We start from the raw sequence: 20,054 nt of genomic DNA, 5'->3' as shown, positions 1-20,054 counted from the left end.
TTCCTTTCTTGTTGGAGATAAATTTAGGAGTGTCACGTCTTTAAAACGGCTGACGGTTCAATCAAAGCAAATCTAGAAGAGGCCATTGCTCTGTCTACTCAAACATTGGTCCTTCGGCACCGTCTTGTGGCATCCAGGGGAAATTACAGCTGGTTTTTGAGGTATGGGGGCGTCACATTTTTAATGTTTACGGCAATGTTATAAATAGTTACGGATTACTGCATTCTGATTTGACTCGAGCTTCACTACGATCCAAAGCAGGAATGATGAAGAGGAGGATTGGCGTAGAAAAGTAAAACGATCATCTCTGGACTTTGTTGCGAAAGTTATTTGTACAACTTACATGTGTTCTGTTGTCTTTTTTTTTTTTTAGGAGAAGGATTTAAACAGGCGAAAGAAGATTGATCGGTCAGGTAATTCCCAAAGTATAAAAACATCGTCCATCCGGCATGCTTCCCTCTCCCGTCGACCGCCGATGATGAAATATTGACGGCGCCTCACGGCACGATTGCGCCGAGTCGATGGAAAAAGGAGAACGAGGACACGCACACACACGGTTGGGCTTCATCTCGGAGACAAGACAGTTGAGCTCGCCGCAGAATACCAAAGTTGAAGGAGGTATATTTTCTCGAAAATCCCCATTGGCCGCTTGCTACGCGGCGTCTCCATGGCAACCGGCTTTATCTACTACACCTGATCTGCTGTTGCTCTCAGGTGAATTACTGTGTGTGGGGAGGTGGGGGGTGCAGCGGAGGAAGATTCTGATGAGGCTGAGGAAGATGCCAGGAATGAACCAATTAGAAACTCCGCCTCCTCGTTACCCTCTCCAAATGTCAGGAGGGTGCTTCAGTGTCCCGCCGCCGCTATATCACAGTTCGTTGCTCACACTGCCGCGTTGCAGATAGTTGGATACGGAGCCTGGAGTCTCGCCTCTGGCTCCTACGGCCAAGGTTCGTTGTAGAAGTTCCACGAGTGGTGTCGCATAAAAGCAAATCCCGAGAGCGGTTCTGTGCGCTCGGTGTAGTCGCCTATCAGATATCAAGATATGCTTCAATGTGTCAAGCGGCACTTAAAGGGACAGCGCGTCTTTTATTCCGTGTTGCATATTTTCCGACCATCACAAGCCACGATAACAAAGCGCTGGCAACAGTAAAGCGCCGTCACAGTGCTCAATAAATAAGTTAACTTATTAAATAAACTTCCTTCCGGCAGAGTTCAAGTTGAGAGGATGCGATGAGCTGCCGACGCCGTCTTCCTGTCGCATGCTGGGAAGCGGTCAGACCGCCGGTCTCACGCGGGAGGAGTCGGAGGCGACAAAGCGCGGGCGATTCGGCGGCCTCGGCGTTGAGGGCGGCGCGGGATGTGCTGAGCCGGGTGAGGGGCGGAGCTTCTGTTTGCTGGCGGGGTGGCTAGTGGTTTCGGCTCTTCCGGGTGGGGGCGGTGAAGTACCTGTGGCTGAAACAAATAAAATTGCTCAAAAAAACGAAACGATTCCTTAATAACAAAACTTGTAGTTGGAAACTTTTTTTGGAGGGGGCAATGCAAGATGTTTTCTTCAAATTACAACTTTGCTTTTGTAGTTTGACTTTTTCACGGGAATGTTAACAGTATTCTGCCTGATTTAACTTTTCTAGGTGCCATCGACACAGTCTACGTGCCAAGTTGAACATTGGAGCCTCCAAAAATTGAGACCAGCAGATCTTTCTCTGGTCTTCACTGACACCTGGCGGACACCTTAGGTACTGCGTCCACCTACATTTCACTGCCAGACGCTCATCATGCACCCTGCGCTTGCGTGTGCGGCGGGGTTAGAGAAGACATGCAACGTTGCGAGAAGGTGACGAGTGAAGGAAATGGTTTTGTGCAATCCAGTGCATTGTTTGCTACAAAAGGATTTTCATATAGTTCGCGCGGCATATGCTGAGGGGTGTGATGTGGTGCGGAGGAGTTGGCAAACCATACCAGGGCGTGTCGCTGAAGTACAGCACGAGTGTTTCCACTCCTGATAAGAAGCCGAGGTGAAGGTGAGGAAGCAAAAGATGAGAGAAAGAGAGAGAGGACAGAGCAAGGCGAAAGGACAGAAGGAGGACTGAATCAGTGTTATCAAAACAGACTGAGGTGGAAGCAACAAACGTGCCCGAGACCCCTTTTTACGTCTTCATCTTGGCTTTTACATCAAATCACTTTTCCTCATTGGAATTAATTAAATTGACTTTAATGCGTTCCAATCCCGCTCTAAAATGTATATTTTTTTTGTTTTTAATAAAAGAAAATTATTAATATATCAATTAAATAAAACCCATGCCCACATGAACATAATAGAAGGCCAAATAAGTAAACGGGTATTGTAAACTATGATGACTGTAGATACTGTCGTAGTCGTGTTTTGGCTGTGTGCCTTTTAAGAGGCGTGTGGCCTGGAGTGACATTAAGAGCTGGAGTCACTCAGTCAGCTTGGTTGCTTTGTTATTCGTGTGAGTGTCTGGACATGAGTTGTGGCCTACAACAGCTCCTTGTGAGTCATTTTGTGTTTGTCCCATTTTATAGGGGTTGGGGGGGCGGGTCTTTGGAGGGGGTGCCACTCACTTTTTCGAGCAAGGTGGGAGGGGATGCTGGGTTTGGGCCTACCCCCGTAAGGTCTGGAGCGTTGGTACTGCCACGGTGGCGAGAGGAAGGTGGAGGGAGGAAAAGCCTGTGGGAGGCGGGCAAAACAAAGGTTAGGGGGCGGGAGGGGGGGGGGGCATGATCAATTGTGTATGTGTGTGTGTGTGTGTGTACCGTGCGCTCACTCCAAGGCGTCTGCGAGGCGACGCTCTCGTTAGCTGGCTCCACCGCATTGGTCTGTGTGTGTTGCTCCAACCTGTCCGTTGGGCAGTGACACCTGCTGGTTGCTGAGGCGACAGCCTACACACGCACACAAACATATAAATATATCAAAATAAAGGGTCAACTCTCAAAACCCGAAAATTCAAACTGACCAACTGGAGGGTGAGCTCCGAGATGATCCGCTCTTTGCTCCTCAGGTCCTCTTTGAGCTGCTGCACCTCCTGCAAGAGAGCCTCCACCTGCGCAAGCACAAAACCAGGTTGAGACCAGCCGCTCCAGCAACAGGCCAAAGTTTTCATTCCGAAAGGTAGTCATTTGCTTTGCGCATGTCGAAAAGTGCGGTTGACCTGTGATTGTTCGCCCTCTTCGGGACTGAGCGTGTCGGTGGTCAGTGTGTCGTCGTCCGTGTCGTCGTCCTAAACGAAATGAAAGCAGTCATTCGCTGTACTGCGGGTAGAACAATCAAAAACTCAAAATCCTAAAAGCATGACTTTACTACAAAACATTTCGTAAAATATTATATATATAAAGTAATATTGCTCTCACCTGCAGCAAAAACCTTCGGAGGAGTTCCAGCTGTGAGCGGAGTGCGCCACAGTCGTCAGCCAGGTCCTCCATGTCCACACCGGGAGTCCTGAGGGCGGCGGAACTGCAAGGTAAAAAGTGATTCTGTCAATTACACTTTTCCTAGTTGGGAAAAAAAAAACAACAAATGATTTGATTTGATTTATTTATTTGTTAAAGAATAACAAGTGTTGCTGTGTCACCTTTGAGGAGAAAGATCCAAAGCAAGATCCGTGTCCACGCCGGTGTCGTCCTGCTCGTCGTAGCATCCCGCCTCCCTGACGGACGGCACCGCACAGGAATCTCTTGTTACCGCGGCAGCCAGAGTGGACCATCACCCCACCCATCGGGGGCGGGGAAAGAAAAAAAAAAAGAATGTCACCGACCTGTCGTCACTGTGGACATCCTGTGTCCCCCAGCAGAGCTGCCGCCTCCTCCACTCAGCCATGCGGGACGTCCCGTCTCCATCTGCTGGGTGAGCGACACTGGCTAATATTCAGATTTTCAAGAAACAACCCCACGTCAAAACACCCAATCAGAGGCTCCAAAATCCGACTTGCTGATTGCGTCGGATCAAGTCAACTGCTTAGTGTTGATGTTTGCGCACCGGTGTGGAGTGAAATGTCGTCAGGAAAGTCTCCGTCAAGCATGAGGTCATCGTCGTCCAAATTGTCGTCGTCCAAATCACAAGAGTCCACATTGGTCAGGGCGTCCTGGGTGGGGGAGGAGACACACACACACACACACACACACGCGCGCGCGCGCAAGAATATCATGAGATTTTTGCACCGATTATTTCAAAATGTAACAAGAAGCGACATTTAGCCTGAGCATCTTACACTGCTGTTGACGTCAGAGTCAAAGCTGCCGACACGCTGCACGTGCCCACAGTCCACCGAAGTGCGTGAGACGGCGCCCCCCAGTGGCTCCAGTCCCTCCTCGTCCCACATGTAGATGCCCCCGGAACCGCAGCTGTCTGACGGGGACAGGTCCAGGGACGAGCCACCCTGGTGGGCCAAATAAACCAAAAAAAAAAAAAAGACAACCTCATTGTTTAAAAAATAAATAAATAAAAATGAAGTTGGGGCAAGGGGGCATGATAGGTGAGAAATTTGTTTTAGTTTGTACCTGCTCGTGATCGTCGGATGGACTGGTTCTGCTGTGGTAGGAGAATCTGGTCAGATGGTTCGGTCCGTCATTGCCTGACGACAAACAAAACATTTTCAAAGTGACTTTTAATCTTTTTTTTATAGTCTCCACACTCACAGACTGATGTGATGCGTGGATGGAGAGCGATATCGATACTATGGATGGATAGAGAGAAAAATGACAGATTGACAGTCGAACTGACCGACGGGCGTCCCGTGGGTCCAGTCCAAAGTGCTGTCCAGGAAGTGCAATTCTGTCGCTACACTAACGCCATTCCCCGCTACTTGCTCCTCACAGAAGCCGGAGCACGATCTGTCCAGGCCAGAGTCATCTTCGTCGTTCGTGGCGAGGACGAGGACGCCCATGCCGCCGTTTCCTAGGAGACGAAAAGACCCGTGAGGAGGTGCCGGTTGGCTACCGTCCGACCGGCGAGGCGTCAGTTCCTCACCCAGGTCGTCAAAGTCGTCCATGTATTCCTGACTGGCGCGGTTGTGGTCCACGGATGAGCCGGACGACAGGGACATGTCCTCCACCGTCTCCCCCGGGACGGAAGGTTGCACCTGGGACGCTGCGGCTCCTACAGTGCGCTCTGGAAAACGGGCAACAACTTTTGGAAGGGGACTTTCAAGAAATCAATGAAGAATAACGGACCATATTTGATCTTACCTGGACTGCTTTCTGGCGTCCTTTCGGGGGTTTTGGCTCTCGCTTGGCTCACTTCTGCCACAACAGTCCGGGCATGCTTGGCGAGTGCCGGCCGCGAAAGCTTATAGCTGACGTTGTTAGCTTTGAGTGCCGGAAGGAGGGACTTCTTCACCCCGCCCGGACCAGCGGGACCCTCGAGAGGCCTGGCTTGGACAAAGGAGGTACTAGACTCTTTGTGACCCGGCTTGGTGCTGAGAGACAGGGTCGTGGCCGTGGCGGGCGCCTGTCGCCGGACCTCCAGGCTACGTGGGTGGAACCCGTCGCCTGTGGTGAGGCGCGAGGCCGGCACCGATCCGACGTTGCCTGTGGAGGGAGAGCGGGCAGCTGGCAGCAAAGAACCACATCCGGACCCGGGGCTGGAACTCAAAGTGGAACCCGAGTAAGTAGACCACTTAGGGGGTCGCAGTTTGGATCCGGAAAGATCGTGAAGGTTCTGTTTGGACCCAGTTAGCCTGGGTTTGGAAACGGGAAGTCTGTTTTTAGGGACAGAAAGTCCAGTTTTAGGGACAGGAAGTCCAGTGGATTTAGGGACAGGAAGTCCAGTGGATTTAGGGACAGGAAGTCCAGTTTTATGACCAGAAAATGATTTATCCAGCATCTTTGGGTCCGCTGCAGACCTCTGCGCATCCTTGTCCTGTTGGGCGGTGTCATTGTGATCCCCTCCCTCTGTCACTTCCCCGCCTTTCCTCCATTTAGTGGAATCTTCAGCAGGCGTGCGGATGGTTCCAATCCGCCTCGACGAGGGTGCCGGTTCGTTCGCGTTGCCGTTGCACACCGCGGGCCCGGGGTGGTGGTAGAAGCCGCCGGGGAGCCGCGCGGTGGGGAAGACGTGCGAAGCGGCCCCGGCAGTCGCCGTCGGGCTCGAACTTTTGGACCACGAGCCAAATTTAGGCAGTCTGGACACCGGGGTGGGCATGGCGGGGGCGGACATCAGACGACAACAATGTGATTCAGGAAGACGAGGAGCTGAGGGCCAAACAAAAGACGGCGATAAGATGTCGGCCTCTGTAAATTATTCACGACTTCACACCGCAGCGGGTGTGTTGGGACCATGCAAGATTTTTCCAGCATACGGTGAAGGGTGGTTCCGATCTGCGATAGAAGAAAGACCAGAAAATAATTTCGCTTTAAACACACTTAAACTTATTTTAGCACAATGTAGCCCTGACTCAATACTGGAATTGGTTACATGACCAGACTCAAAAGTCAAAATTTCTTTCAACGTGCATGGTCTTTCTGCTGCTAACCTTGTCCACAAGGGGGCAGTACAATGCATAGAGAAACAAAATGGAAATTTCATGGTGAAACAAATGCCAGCTAAAATGTAATAATCTGTTTTTTTTTTTTTTTTAAGAGGATAAAGAATCCATGCCTGTGGGTATTTTTGTACGGTGGACAAGGTTCCAGTCGTTATACTTTGTCAGAAAAAGTCCACATTAAAGAACAATAAAATACGTCGTCTTAGTTGCGTCCAATGTTAGCACCTTTGTATTAATTTGAGTCAGGAAAAACCCTGTCACGTGACCAGCCCCGCTTCCACCGACAGAGTCGAGCTTTAGTGATACTTTCTGGTTGGCTGCCGCCTTGTGACACACGCCTCAGTGTGTTGTCTAAACACAAACGCATCATAAAACGGCCGCTGGTGTTAACTGTGGAACAGACACACCCTGTAGACACACGCGCGCGCACCCGTGCGCACGCATGTAACAGCCCCAGGCGGGGGAGAGGCCAGACCAGGCGCCGGGTGACGTTCCCTGAGGTTCCATTTGAAAACGATGTCATCCTTTTGACTTTGCCTCAAACGAAACTTGGCCAAAAGGAAAAACAAAAACATGCTGACAAACTTTAAATAACATCAATGTGAATCTTCAGCCTGAACGCATTCTCGCAATAGCGTCATCGATACGGTTTGAATGTGATTTATTTCCTTGTTTAAAATTTGCTGTTGCGTAAAGTAGAAGTATGGACCCTCTTTTCAATCTGACTCACCGTCATTGAAGAATTTAAACTTTGCTTTTTTCAATCTTATAGAACATTTACTCTGATGTTTTACTCTCATTTATAGATAGTTAACTCTTGTTTAACTAGTTACTCTAAGTAGTTTTAATATTTACTCCAATGTAATTGTTTAGCAATATTGAAAAAAAATAAATACTCTGATTTGAATATGGACTGTTTCGATTTAACATTTTTCATGTTGGAGTTTCAAATTTAATTTTTAGCATTCTTGAAAAAAAATCACTCATTTAGAAATATGATTTACGGGCACGTACAAAATCAAAACACAAAATTTACCTGCGCAGGCACGGAAAGTGTTCCGCAGAGCCGACGAGAAACTAAAATCCACTTTTAGATGGTCGCTAAGCCAAGCACACATCGCGGCCAGCAGCTAACTGCCCCCGCTAGCCAACATCTGAGAGGGAGGAGGAAGATAAGTGGCGCTTTTATTGAAGCTTCCTGAAGCTCCTCGGGGAGGAAAAGGAGTCATCTGATAGAAGGTGCACTTACATAAGCGCACCCGTAATCCACATGTGCGAGTTTGTTCCTGGGGGGTGGGAGCAGCAGGAGCAGCAACATGCTGACTCAAAACATCCAAGTGCGGGAGGACAGCGGCACCGTAACCAGGCGTTAGCATGACGTTGCGTCGCTAAGGTGACATCACAGCTAAGGGTGAAGGGCACTTGGGGAGTTAGTTATGAACGTTCAATAAATCAATCAGTTCTAACTCTTCTATTACTCAATGCAGCCTCACACATTTTCATTTGTGTCTTCATCTCTCTCACCCCCCATCCCGCCCCCTTCCTCAGTGAGGTCACATGGTTCCTGCTCAGCATCCATCAACAATGTCTTCATGCTCCATTTGTCCGGCCAGCCAGCTGAAAACAATCCAAAGGAGGCCGGCTCGCAGGCCGAATGCATCAAGTTGTGGCTGCGCTGGCGCTTTACATGACAGCACCAAGGAAAGTGGGAGGAGCTTCCGGGTCCAGCCGGCTTGACGACCACGATAACCCCCACACCTGTCCCCGTGAGCAAGCGCCTTTCAAGCCTTTACACGACGGTACCTCCACATCGCGACAATTTGAGCTCAAAGGTGCACTGATAAGTGGAAGAGGCTATCGGAATGTGATTGGATGAACGAATCGAGGGGCGGGGACGGGCGAGGCTGCCGCGGCGTGGACAGCGAGGAGTGCATAAGTCCACACAGCTTGTTGAAAACAATGATGTCATAGTTTCATGGGTGTTGAATCAACGATCGCCACCTTAGTGTGCATGACAAAAATCTGCTTGATTTTTTTTTTTTTTTTGACCTTTCACACAGGGGCTGTCATCCCTGAATCCCCATGAACAAAGTTCACAAATTGACGCGCCCACCCTGCGCTAAAAATCTTTAGAATTCCCTCGATATCACAAGATGGCGGCAAAGCACTCCTTTTGTCTAAATTTTAAAAAATGAAAAAGCCAATTTGTGCCAATTGGGAAGGTGGGAATGGGAGAACGACTTCCAAGTAACGACTCGGCGACAAGAATGTTACCGCCGGCGTCATGGCAACCTGGCATCGGATAACTTCTCTGTTGTACTGGGAAGGATTCAATAGCGAAGGGGTTGGGGGGAGGGGGGGGGGGATCTTTTTGTGGAACCCCGCTAGCAGTGTCACTGATGCAAAACAAAGACACTCTGTCTCCTCACAACGCCGGAGGTCCAAACATCTCGCTTCTGGTGGATACGGGGCAAAGGTTCTACAACAAGGAACCGCCTTACCCCCGTCCACTTCCTGTTTACGTTGGCTCCACAGGCTCACTCGCTTGCGTTTCATTGAATTACACTCAGACGATGCCGCCATGCATTATTTTAGTAGCACCTCTTATGTTCCAAAAAATGATTTGCCAGTCATTACACGTTACATAATAAGTAATGCATCAAGTCAAGCTTAATATCAGGGAATGTTTTTCCTCCCCTTGTCTATTATTGGTTTGCGTGACTAATATTAAAGTTTAGTCACAGTCACATATGAAAAGCCTAAAATTGCATCAGACTTTTGAAATGAATGCTATCACAGTGTGGCTGTTTCAAATGACTTTGGCCAATTAAAGGCAACATCTCTCAGCATGTTCACACACATGTCGGTCGAAACCGGTTCCAATGCAAAGCATCACAAAGCATTGTTTGTGCTTTTAATTAGATTATGTCTTTAAGGAAGCAGTTTAACATAATAATGGGTGTTGTCAAACGTCTGCGCCCGTGCAGAACTCCATTGGCGTTTTGGTCACTTTAAGGCCGCTGTTTATAGACCCAGTGAATGAAGCCGGTTCTGATCCATCACTTGTATTTGATTTTCTGTTTGTTTGTTTTTTGAGAGGCTTAACATACACCATGTCAACATTGCCACGAGGAAGCTTTTCTTGTGTCTTTATGAGTGTTGTCAAACCTGATTGCCGTGTACTCTTGAGAGGCTTAACATACACCATGTCAACATTGCCATGAGGAAGCTTTTCTTGTGTCTTTGAGTGTTGTCAAACCTGATTGCCGTGTACTGTAATTCAGAACCCCATCGGCTTTTGGGCCAGTTGAATGAAGGCCCCCCTCTCTCAGCCCATCGGACGAAACCGATTCTGAACCACAACATCACCCCCATGCCTTTCACTTGCATTATGTTTTGAAATGGAACACTTGGCAAAAACGACGTGATCATTGGTTACGAAGATGCTCCTTGTCTTGAGCGCTCCCCATTCAGAACCCCGTTTGACTATTTGGCCCAATGAAAGGTTCCACGCCGCTTGAGCGCGTTGGAGCCTATCAAACGTGACATGTACCAGATGATCCTTGTGATGGACGCGCTTCCTTTTAATCGGCACGTATGTCGATCGTCATATATTTATGTTGCAAATCATTTTGTAAGCGATGTGTGTGATAGAGACGGGCGCGGGTGGGGGACTCACCTGTGGTGAGCAGGCAGCACCGGGCGTGAAAATGCGGAAATGGCGACGCGGAGGACGACGATATCTTTTTGCTTCCTTCCTGAGCTTGCAGCCCTCTGACGTCACTCCTCGGCGGTGTTCCGCGACGAGGACAAAGCAGGTGAATTTGCGGCGGATGCCGTCGGGTTTCATTTCACGGAGGCCTGACGTCACATCGCTGCCCAGCTGCCTGCTGAATCATTCACGCACGCGCAGGCTCACACGAGTGCGCATGCCCGCTGAACATCTGACAGTGTCGTCAGCTGAGAGAACAGAACGCCGGGCTCGCCGCGCCGGAAGTGGCGGCATTTCATATTAAAAGCTAACACAACGAAAGGGACTTTGAGTCCTCCTCAAACTTTTTAAACCGAGTGACACGTCAGAAAAATACTCTCCATCTAAGTGCCATCATCATGTCCAACGTTAAAATGCAAATGTGTAGTAGGCATCAAAGAACAGACAAAAGTATATGTAGTATGAGATTTAATTTCGATTCGTCACGTGCATTGTTGATCAGTATCACCTACTTGTGGTCAGCTTCAATTGCTTCATGACTCGCTCTGTACTTCTGTATTCATGTCCTAAAAGTGTATTTTGTTCGGGTGCCTTTGATATGTGTGTCTGTGCGCATTATATCTACTTCAGCGACAGCTTCTGAAGAGAAGATCCTTCATATATCCTTCTAAACGACATCATTAACATCCAAACGAAGTGTCAGTGTGAGTTTGATGTAAACTGCTTTCGAGGAAGTAGTGATGACCTTCAGGTGCTGTGCTGTGTTGCTCTGTCCACTGGGGGGCAGCATCGGGCACGGCTCGAGGATTTTTTTGTTTCCCCCAACAGCCCTAAAGAGAAACTGAGAAAATAAAGTCAGTATATTTTTTGTAATGTGATATGAAATGCTGGAGCGGCGTAAAAGGGCCCCACACACATTTCTCGTGGGGCTATGGCACAGGCGAGCGCCGTTTACTGTCCTGCACCACTTCGTCAACAGTTAAAGTCACCGACTTGACGAACGGATTGCAAATAACACTCGGATGAGATTCGATGCTCTGCAATTTGTCATCCGCGAATGCGTGTGAAGGAAAATGTAAAACACGCGCGGAGGGGCGGGAGTGGTGTTGGGTTGGGGAGCCCTAACGTGGGGGCGCACGGAGCCTCACAGCAGCAGCCACCGATGGCACAGACGAGCAAGCCATGGCCACCTGGGACGCGCGCAGCCAGTGGCCAGCGACCACGGCGGGCGAAGCGTCGTGGGAGCGGGGCCACGACGCCCCCGCGGGCGCCCCCGGAGACGTGAGCTTGGCTCGTGCGCTGACCGGCTTCGTCCTGTGCGCCCTGATCGTGTCCACGCTGCTGGGGAACACGCTGGTGTGCGCCGCCGTGGTCAAATTCCGCCACCTGCGCTCCAAAGTCACCAACTCTTTCGTCATCTCGCTGGCCGTGTCCGACCTGTTCGTGGCCGTTCTGGTCATGCCCTGGCGCGCCGTGTCCGAGGTGGCCGGCGCGTGGCTCTTCGGCCGCTTCTGCGACACGTGGGTGGCCTTCGACATCATGTGCTCCACGGCGTCCATCCTCAATCTGTGCATCATCAGCATGGACCGCTACTGGGCCATCTCCAGCCCCTTCCGCTACGAGCGCAAGATGACGCGCCGCTTCGCATTCGTCATGATCGGCGTGGCGTGGACGCTATCCATCCTCATCTCCTTCATCCCCGTGCAGCTCAACTGGCACCGAGACGCGCGCGCCCTCAACGCCACGGGCGCCACCGCGGATCAGCGACGTCAGCCGCAGGACGACTGCAACGCCAGCCTGAACCGCACGTACGCCATCGCCTCGTCGCTCATTAGCTTCTACATCCCCGTACTCATCATGGTGGGCACGTACACGCGTATCTTCCGCATCGCGCAGACGCAAATCCGTCGAATCTCCTCGCTGGAGCGCGCACCCGCCGCCGCGCCGGCCCCTCGCGCGCGGGCCTCGGCGCAGGACGAGAGCGCGCTGAAAAGTTCCTTCAAGCGGGAGACCAAAGTGTTGAAGACGCTGTCCATCATCATGGGGGTGTTCGTCTTCTGCTGGCTGCCCTTCTTCGTGCTCAACTGCGTGGTGCCCTTCTGCCAGGCCGCGGATGCGCCCGGCGCGCCGCCCTGCGTCAGCGACACCACCTTCAGCATCTTCGTGTGGTTCGGCTGGGCCAACTCGTCGCTCAACCCGGTCATTTACGCCTTCAACGCCGACTTCCGCAAGGCCTTCTCCACCATCCTGGGCTGCAACCGCCTGTGCGCCAGCTCGGCCGTGGAGGCCGTGGACTTCAGCAACGAGCTGGTGTCCTACCACCACGACACCACGCTGCACAAGGAGGCCGCCGCCGTCGCGCCTGCCGGCCCCCAGCGCAACTTTGACCAAGTGTCGCTGGTGTCCGACGATTCTCGGAACCCTGCCGACCCCCTGCTGGCTGCCGCCCTGCAGAGTCGGTGCGAGGCCGACATCTCGTTGGACGTGACACCCTTCGGTGACCCCTACGCCGACCCCTACGCCGTCCCGGGTCACGTGCAGGACATGTGAGGGAGGATTCGTTGCAACCGAGCTTCATTGACAACGATTTCCATGTACTCATTTTTTTGAATCAGAGATTCAAGTACATTTTTCTAGATTACTTTTTTTCCCGCTGCTTCCAAATCTGCCTTTGTTTTTTTTCTCTTGTCATCTTTCCATAATAATAATAATGCGATCACAATAATATATAATAAATGTAGTCCTACTAAAGAATTGTTTGTTTGTTTTAAAGTGTTTGTTGAACACGTTTTCCGGCTTGCAGCCATCCAGCGACGAGCCCATGAAAGCGGCACCGAAGATGAAAGTGAAAGCGTTGAAGGCCTGCGGGCGGCTGGCCTGCCTGACCTTTGACCCTCTCCCCCCCTCTCATGTGTGCATGTGGACACAAGTGTGTGTGTGGATGTGCGTCTTCCTTTTTATATGCCTCAAAAGCTTGCTTGTGTCCTTTCAAAGTGACTTTGAGACGCGCGCGCACACACACACACACACACACACACACACACACACACACACACACACGCACTAATAATAATGCGATCACAATAATATATAATAAATGTAGTCCTACTAAAGAATTGTTTGTTTGTTTTAAAGTGTTTGTTGAACACGTTTTCCGGCTTGCAGCCATCCAGCGACGAGCCCATGAAAGCGGCACCGAAGATGAAAGTGAAAGCGTTGAAGGCCTGCGGGCGGCTGGCCTGCCTGACCTTTGACCCTCTCCCCCCCTCTCATGTGTGCATGTGGACACAAGTGTGTGTGTGGATGTGCGTCTTCCTTTTTATATGCCTCAAAAGCTTGCTTGTGTCCTTTCAAAGTGACTTTGTGACGCGCGCGCACACACACACACACACACACACACACACACACACACACACACACACACACACACACACACACACACGCACACACGACCTAACACAACATAAAGTGAAAGTATTTTGATATAGTGGACTACATGTAGTTCACTAGTGACTCCAATTTCTGTTGGGAATTATTGTTGGAATGATCAAATAATTATTTGATCATCAGCCAAATCCCAAATATTTTTTTGGTTTTGTTTTCTTTTTGTGTGATTGTATCAAGCTGCAGTCTTGCAACTTGTGACTCGGTGTTCGAGGCGAGCGGGAACAGGTGTGCCTCCTCCTGAGTGTGGCGCAGGTGCGAGCGATGGCGGCTGACGAGTGGCGTGAGCAGTATTTAAGCAGCAAGCGTCTGCTGCCGTTCATGCACATGCTTCCCGTCTCGTCTCCTGTTGTGCAGAGTCTCGGCTCCCCGGGTTTCGGACATGGGGCCAGGACTCGCTGCAATGTAAGTTGGCTTTTTTTTTTAATTTATTTATTTTTTTTTGTGAATTCTCACAAGCATTTTTGAGTTGTGCCTTTTGCACGAGATGTCAGAAAGCAGAAATCACCTCTTTCCATTCATGTAGAGCTTTGTTAATATCGTACATGGTTACCTTGGGGCATTTAACATGCCGCTCTGCATCAAGCAAGTTCTCAAAACGGCTCCTTGTCACTATTGCTGGCATAGATGAATGACTATTTGTTGGCTTTTATTTCCTCCAGCAATTTGAGGACGTTGCTCATGTTATGCAGACGTTTGACTTGTTTGTATCGTGCAGGTTTTCTTGGATCTGCTTGCTGTTATTCACCAATGCTGCAAATGTCCCTGTGGAACACAAGTGTAAGTGCCCAATCAAATGTGGCTTATAGTTCAAAACTTGCTGCAGTATCAGACTTTTATAGATTTTTTTTTTTTTTTCCTTCCCTGCAGACCACCCCAGGCCTCTATACAAGTCAAGCGCCGGGCCTGCACTGCCAACTGAAGGCCTGCGCCCATCCCTCATGACCCTGCAGAAGCAACATTCAAAAGTGTACTCTGCAGTCCAGGATTCCGACCCCACCCCTGAAAGCCAGTCCCCATCCAGCCCCTCAACTCCAGGTGTGGTGTCCTCGGGCTATGCGAACCAGCGCTTTGTGGCCTATGCGGGCAATTCCGACAAGCCTTCAAGTGCTCCTGCGCCCCCCGCTAACAAGTATGCCAATGCTCCCGGTTCAGGTTCAAGATGGGCACTTTATGATCAGACATCCAGCTACAGACCCTCAAATCCCGAGGACCAAGTCGGCATGGCTAATCCAGGTGTCCAGCGGCACCGAAGTTGGGTATTGCAATCTTCCGGCGACAGGACCTCAACCGGTGGGCTCAAATTAGATGCTGTTAAGGGGCAGCCAGCAGTGAATGGAGGTGGCAACCTTCTCCCAAGTTGGGCAGAATACATTTCGGTTTATCAGCCGCCCTCCAGCTATGAACCCCCAACTGCTTCTTTGCCCCTGTCTGGTGGTGTCAAAGTAAGTAATCCTCAAGCAAATATAGGTTGGGCAGCGTACCATCCAATTGATGTGCAACCTTCTGGCCACAAACGACCAGCAAGTTTAGGGCAAGTAATGGAGACTCCAGCTGCAGGCGTGCCCTCAAATTGGCCATTCAATCCAGTATACATGCAGTCTTCAACCTATGAATCAACTGCTCCAGAGGTTCCTTCTGGTGGTGTAAAAGGGAGTCTTCCTGGTAAAGGGAAGGAGCAAGCTCAAGCCAATTTGGTTGGAAACCTGCCCCCAAGTTGGGCATTGTTCAATCAAGTATTTACATCTTCTGGCTATGAATCCCCAACTGCTCCAGAGAGCCCTGTCACAGCAAAGGAACAGCCTGCAGCTAATCCAGGTGGCTATCTTAAAGGTTGGCAAGTGTACAGTCCAGTTTATGTGCAACCTCCTAGTTACAAACCCTCCACAAGTGGCGTTAACACAGTCAAGGGACAGCAGGCATCTCATCCTAGTGGCACGATGCAAAAAAGTTGGACAGCATACGGTTCAGTTGAAGCCCAACCTTCCAGCTCCAAACCAGCAACTGGCGGACTTGTCAAAGGGCAGCCAGCGTCTAGTCCAGGCGACCACCTGCAACAAGAAGGTTGGTCAGCATACAGTGAAGTCTATCCACCAACTGGTCCTGTGGTTGCGCCTAGCACTGGAAAAGGGCAGCAGGCATCTCAATCCGGTGGCACCCAGCAACAAAGTTGGGCAGCATACAGTGAAGTCTACCCACCATCCAGTTTCAAACCACCAACTGCCCCTGTGGTTCCTCCTGGCCCTGTGAAAGGGCAGCAGACATTTCATCCTGGTGGCCTGATGCAAAAAAGTTGGACAGCATACGGTTCAGTTGAAGCCCAACCTTCCAGCTCCAAACCGGCCACTGGCGTACTTGTCAAAGACCCGTCAGCATCGAGTCCAGGTGACCACCTGCAACAAAGTTGGGCAGCATACAGCGAAGTCCATCCACCGTCAATTTTCAAACCACAAACTGCTCCTGGTGGCACGATGCAAAAAAGTTGGACAGCATACGGTTCAGTTGAAGCCCAACCTTCCAGCTCCAAACCGGCCACTGGCGTACTTGTCAAAGACCCGTCAGCATCGAGTCCAGGTGACCACCTGCAACAAAGTTGGGCAGCATACAGTGAAGTCTATCCACCGTCCAGTTTCAAACCAGCAACCCCTCCTGGCCCTGTGAAAGGACAGTGGGCATCTCATCCTCGTCGCACCATGCAACAAAACTGGGCAGCATATAGTAAAGTCTATCCACAGTCCAGTTCCAAACCAACTGCTCCTGGCCCTGTGAAAGTGCAGCCAGCATCTCATCCTGGTGGCACCCTGCAACAAAACTGGGCAGCATATCGTGAAACCTATCCACCAACTGGTCTTGTGGTTCTTCCTGGCACTGTGAAAGGGCAGCAGACATCTCATCCTGGTGCCACCCTGGAGCAAAGTTGGACAGCATACGGTTCAGTTGAAGCGCAACCCCCCAGCTCCAAACCGACAACTGGCGGAGTTGTCAAAGGGCAGCCAGCACCTAGTCCGAGTGCCGACCTGCACCCAAGTTGGGCGGCGTACAGTCAAGTCTATGAGCCGTTAACCGCTCCTCTGGTTCCTCCCGGTGGTGTAAAAGGGAGTTCTCACAGCATTGTTAAAGGCCAGCAAGCATCTATTCAAAGTGGCAATCTACCCACAGGTTGGGTTGACTACAGTCCAGTTAATGTGAAACCTGCAACTGGTTCAGTGAAAGTTAACCTTGCAAAGGGGCAATCCGCAGTGAATCCAGCTGACAGCCTGCTTCCAAGTTGGGCATTGTTCAATCCAGTATTTACTTCTTCTGGCTTTGAATCCCCAACTGCCCCCGAGACCCCCGTCACGTCAAAGGGACAGCCTGCAGCAAATCCCGGTGACAACCTGCCCAAAAGTTGGGCCGTGTACAGTTCAGGTCATGTGCATCCGCCAAACTACAAACCCTCAGCTGGTGGTGTGAAGCAGCAGCCAGTCGTAAACACAGCTGATCTGCTCCCAAACTGGGCAGCATACAGTCAAGTCAGTCATCCACAAACGTCTCTGGACATTGTGAGAGGGCAGCCGGCATTTAATCCTGTTGGCACCCCGCAACAAAGTTGGGCAGCATACAGTTCAGTTGAGGTGCAACCTTCCAGCTCCAAGCATGAAACCGGTCTAAGGCAAGTTGATCCTGTGAAGGGGCAAAGAACAGTGAATCCAGTTGCCAGCCTGCCTCCAAATTGGGCAATCTTCAATCCAGGTTACTTGTCATCTTCTGACTCTGAATTTCCAACAGCTCCAGAGGTTCCTGCTGTTCCTGTTAAAGTGAGTCCTCTTGATCCCGGAAGGAGGCAAACCATTGTGGATGGAAACCAACCTCAAAGTTGGATATTAGGCCATCCAATGTATGAGCCAGCTGCTTCTGAGAGTTCTGTGCCCGGAAAGGACCAACCTTCAGCTAAACTGTATGGCAAACTGCATAAAGGTTGGGCAATGTACAGTCCGGTTGTTGTGCGACCTTCCACCTTTAAACCCTCAACTGGTGTTGACACTGTAAAGAGGCAACCGGTATTAAATGCAGGTGGCAACCTCCCCCCACATTGGACCGCATACAGTCAAGTCTATCATCCACCAGCTTCTCCTGTGGTTTCTCCTCCCAGCACTGTGACAGGGCAACTGGCATCTCATCCTGGTGGCAACCTGCAACAAAGTTGGGCAGTGTACACTTCTGGCACTGGGATGGGGCAGACTCCTGGTTGGGTGAAAGTAGCTGCACCTGCCGGCAAAGGACAACATGCATTCTCTGAAGCCAATCTAGCACACTCAACTGGTGGCGCCAAAGGTCACACTGGTAACGGCCAACCAGCACCACATCCAGATGGTAACCTGCACCAAAATTGGGCCGCGTACAGTCAATTGAATCTACCGTCCAGCTACAAACCAAGTGGCACTGGTAATGAGCAACCTGAAGCCCTTCCAGGTGCCAAGCAGCCTGCAACTCCTGCCAACAAAGCACCAAGTGGCGTTGGAGTTCTAGTCGGACCGTCCATCAGTAAGGGCGAGCCTGCAGCGAATCCAGGTGGCAACCAGCACCCGAAATGGACATCGTACAGCTCGGCCCGCTATTGGTCACCCGGTTTCAACCCCTCAGTTGCTCCTGTACCCTCTCCTGTTGGTGCTCATGTAAGTCTTCCTGCTGACGCTGGAAACTGGGGTGCAGGATCTGTTTCAGGTGCAAAGCTGGGCTCCGGTTGGGCGGCATATGGGCAAATCAATAATCCATCGTCAAACTACAAACCCTCAAGAGCTCCCGGTTCTGGACACCAGTCCTCTCAGGGTGCGGCCAAACAAGTATCTGGTTCACTTTCAAGTGGTGGCGTACAAGTGAGAAGTCAAAACAAGTTTCCTGCTCATCCAGTTGGTCTCCTTGCCAACTGGCCATACCTTCAAGTGGATTCCAACGCTCATGCCACATCTGGACTTAAAGGCTATCACTCTGCCGGTGTTCCCAACAGGAGCCCTTTGAAGTGGATCACTTCCCATCCAGGCCACCCCGGACAAGATCTGGTCCGATTTCCAATGGAAACCAGTGCACCCTGGTTGTCATCTCAAGTGTTTGCTGATGAGTTGCCAGAGGAGGAGGATGATGACTACGACGATGAGGAGCTTCCAACTTCTATTGTTCGTAACCGAAACGGCTATCAGCAACAGCGCAGAGAATTCTCCAGAATGCATTATTTCCAAAAGGATGAGCAACCCTACGTTCCCTACCTGAGAAACAACCAGAGAAGATCTCCAAAGGTCTAAAGAGGTAAACATTTATTTATAAACCCCACTCAACAGTCACTTGTATTAACTTGCATTTTTTTTCTTCTTCCCTTTTGTAGGATGAACATGCTGCGTCGATTCCCTGCTGAATAAGATTTAATAAACTAAAGAATCAACTAAACTATTTGACTGCCTTGTCTTTTAATGATCTGTAAAGTTGTTTACGGGTGTTGCTGTCTCACATTAGATACAGACGTGGTGCGTTTCAGTTTTAACTTCGAGTTATGATTGTTTACTGACGCCATCATTGAAGTACAATTGCGACCGACAAACCTGAAACTTTGAAGCAAGTCAGTTTTGCTCTGTTAGTAAACTGACTTATTCAAATCCTGCTTTCAATCAGTTTTTTTTTTTTGGCCAAACATGCAAATTTCTGTTTGCTGGTTTGAGTATTTCATGAGCTTATACTTGGAAAATGTCTCCAATGTTATGGCCAAAGTGGAGGCCTGGCAGGTGATGTGGCAGCAAAGTCCACTGTTGACAAACCTCTCTGGCAGGCAGACAAGCAAGTGTCTGAGAAAGCGGTAGCTCTATCTCCCAAGATGAGCTCTGCATGCTTGTTGCCTGCTAAAAGTGTCGCTGATTGCTGGAGAGGCTGCGTGAAGGAGTCCGAGTGGACCACTTGTGCTCTCACCATCAGTGGTGCTGGCTCTGATTGTGGCCCTTCAGTGGGAAAGTGTCGCTAACGCGAGGATGTCGATGCTTTGTTTGACAGTCCGCCGTTTGAAAGGGAAAAAAACAATCCTATTAGTACCAAGATGAAAAACCCAGCACTGGCTTTGTGAGTCACGTGTAGATTTCAAACTCTTACTGTTGCTCTTGGATATGAATATAATCAAGACCTTTAGCTCCCTATTACAGTGATGCTTACGTATGCCAAGAACCACAGAATTGAAGCTGCTCAAGCTGCTTTTTTTTTCCCTCCCTCCTCTTTGTCAGGTTGTCACGGTGATGTTTCATTTTGTCAGCATCTGAAGGTCCACTCCAAAACTGACATCTCTTTGCAATTTGCCTTTGTGTCTTGATACAAACTAGCCAGGAGCACATGATTACTTGCTTGTGTGTGATGAGCCATTCTTTTGATCTTATGTTGGC

General features: G+C 50.2%; 3 protein-coding genes and 2 long non-coding RNA genes across 18 annotated transcripts; 4 read left to right on the top strand and 1 right to left on the bottom strand.

The window, feature by feature from the left end:
• Window positions 1-1,056: 1,056 nt before the first annotated feature.
• LOC109518585 (serine-rich coiled-coil domain-containing protein 2-like) lies at window positions 1,057-10,468 on the bottom strand. Of its 11 annotated transcripts, none has more exons than XM_019874550.1 (16): window positions 7,540-7,680; window positions 5,206-6,210; window positions 4,988-5,128; window positions 4,742-4,915; window positions 4,519-4,592; window positions 4,230-4,397; window positions 3,998-4,103; window positions 3,777-3,879; window positions 3,594-3,668; window positions 3,373-3,475; window positions 3,174-3,242; window positions 2,979-3,065; window positions 2,779-2,904; window positions 2,587-2,692; window positions 1,963-2,002; window positions 1,284-1,455 (listed from the first exon to the last, which is right to left on the bottom strand). In XM_019874550.1, the coding sequence occupies exons 1-16, from the start codon at window positions 7,619-7,621 to the stop codon at window positions 1,410-1,412; spliced, it is 2,505 nt and encodes an 834-aa protein (XP_019730109.1). In that variant the 5' UTR covers window positions 7,622-7,680; the 3' UTR covers window positions 1,284-1,409. The 11 variants fall into 11 exon arrangements, 10 of the variants coding, with proteins under 10 accessions (XP_019730106.1, XP_019730110.1, XP_019730111.1 ...); XR_002168780.1 differs by having other exon boundaries at window positions 1,381-1,455; window positions 2,790-2,904; XM_019874547.1 differs by lacking the exon at window positions 1,963-2,002 and having other exon boundaries at window positions 1,057-1,449; window positions 7,540-7,679.
• Window positions 1,632-3,133, top strand: LOC109518631 (uncharacterized). Its single transcript, XR_002168789.1, has 2 exons — window positions 1,632-1,739; window positions 3,024-3,133. It is a non-coding gene; the product is annotated as an uncharacterized LOC109518631 (long non-coding RNA).
• LOC109518629 (uncharacterized) lies at window positions 5,519-9,304 on the top strand. Its single transcript, XR_002168787.1, has 2 exons — window positions 5,519-5,623; window positions 8,052-9,304. It is a non-coding gene; the product is annotated as an uncharacterized LOC109518629 (long non-coding RNA).
• Window positions 10,469-11,354: 886 nt separating the features above from the next.
• LOC109518598 (D(1)-like dopamine receptor) lies at window positions 11,355-12,802 on the top strand. Its single transcript, XM_019874588.1, has one exon. The coding sequence runs from the start codon at window positions 11,398-11,400 to the stop codon at window positions 12,763-12,765; it is 1,368 nt and encodes a 455-aa protein (XP_019730147.1). The 5' UTR covers window positions 11,355-11,397; the 3' UTR covers window positions 12,766-12,802.
• A 1,191-nt stretch (window positions 12,803-13,993) lies between these two features.
• On the top strand, window positions 13,994-19,082 carry LOC109518576 (trithorax group protein osa-like). 4 transcript variants are annotated; one of them, XM_019874516.1, is made up of 5 exons: window positions 13,994-14,064; window positions 14,378-14,439; window positions 14,530-14,697; window positions 14,815-18,942; window positions 19,019-19,082. In XM_019874516.1, exons 1-4 carry the CDS (start codon window positions 14,042-14,044, stop codon window positions 18,936-18,938), a joined length of 4,377 nt encoding a protein of 1,458 aa, XP_019730075.1. In that variant the 5' UTR covers window positions 13,994-14,041; the 3' UTR covers window positions 18,939-18,942; window positions 19,019-19,082. The 4 variants fall into 4 exon arrangements, with proteins under 4 accessions (XP_019730075.1, XP_019730077.1, XP_019730076.1 ...); XM_019874518.1 differs by having other exon boundaries at window positions 14,530-15,717; window positions 15,949-18,942; XM_019874517.1 differs by having other exon boundaries at window positions 14,530-15,952; window positions 16,142-18,942.
• Window positions 19,083-20,054: the final 972 nt, after the last annotated feature.

Source organism: Hippocampus comes, unplaced genomic scaffold, assembly GCF_001891065.2.
Source record: "Hippocampus comes isolate QL1 unplaced genomic scaffold, H_comes_QL1_v1.1 scaffold279, whole genome shotgun sequence".
Lineage (NCBI taxonomy): Eukaryota > Metazoa > Chordata > Actinopteri > Syngnathiformes > Syngnathidae > Hippocampus > Hippocampus comes.
This window is presented reverse-complemented; position numbering and strand designations above follow the sequence as displayed.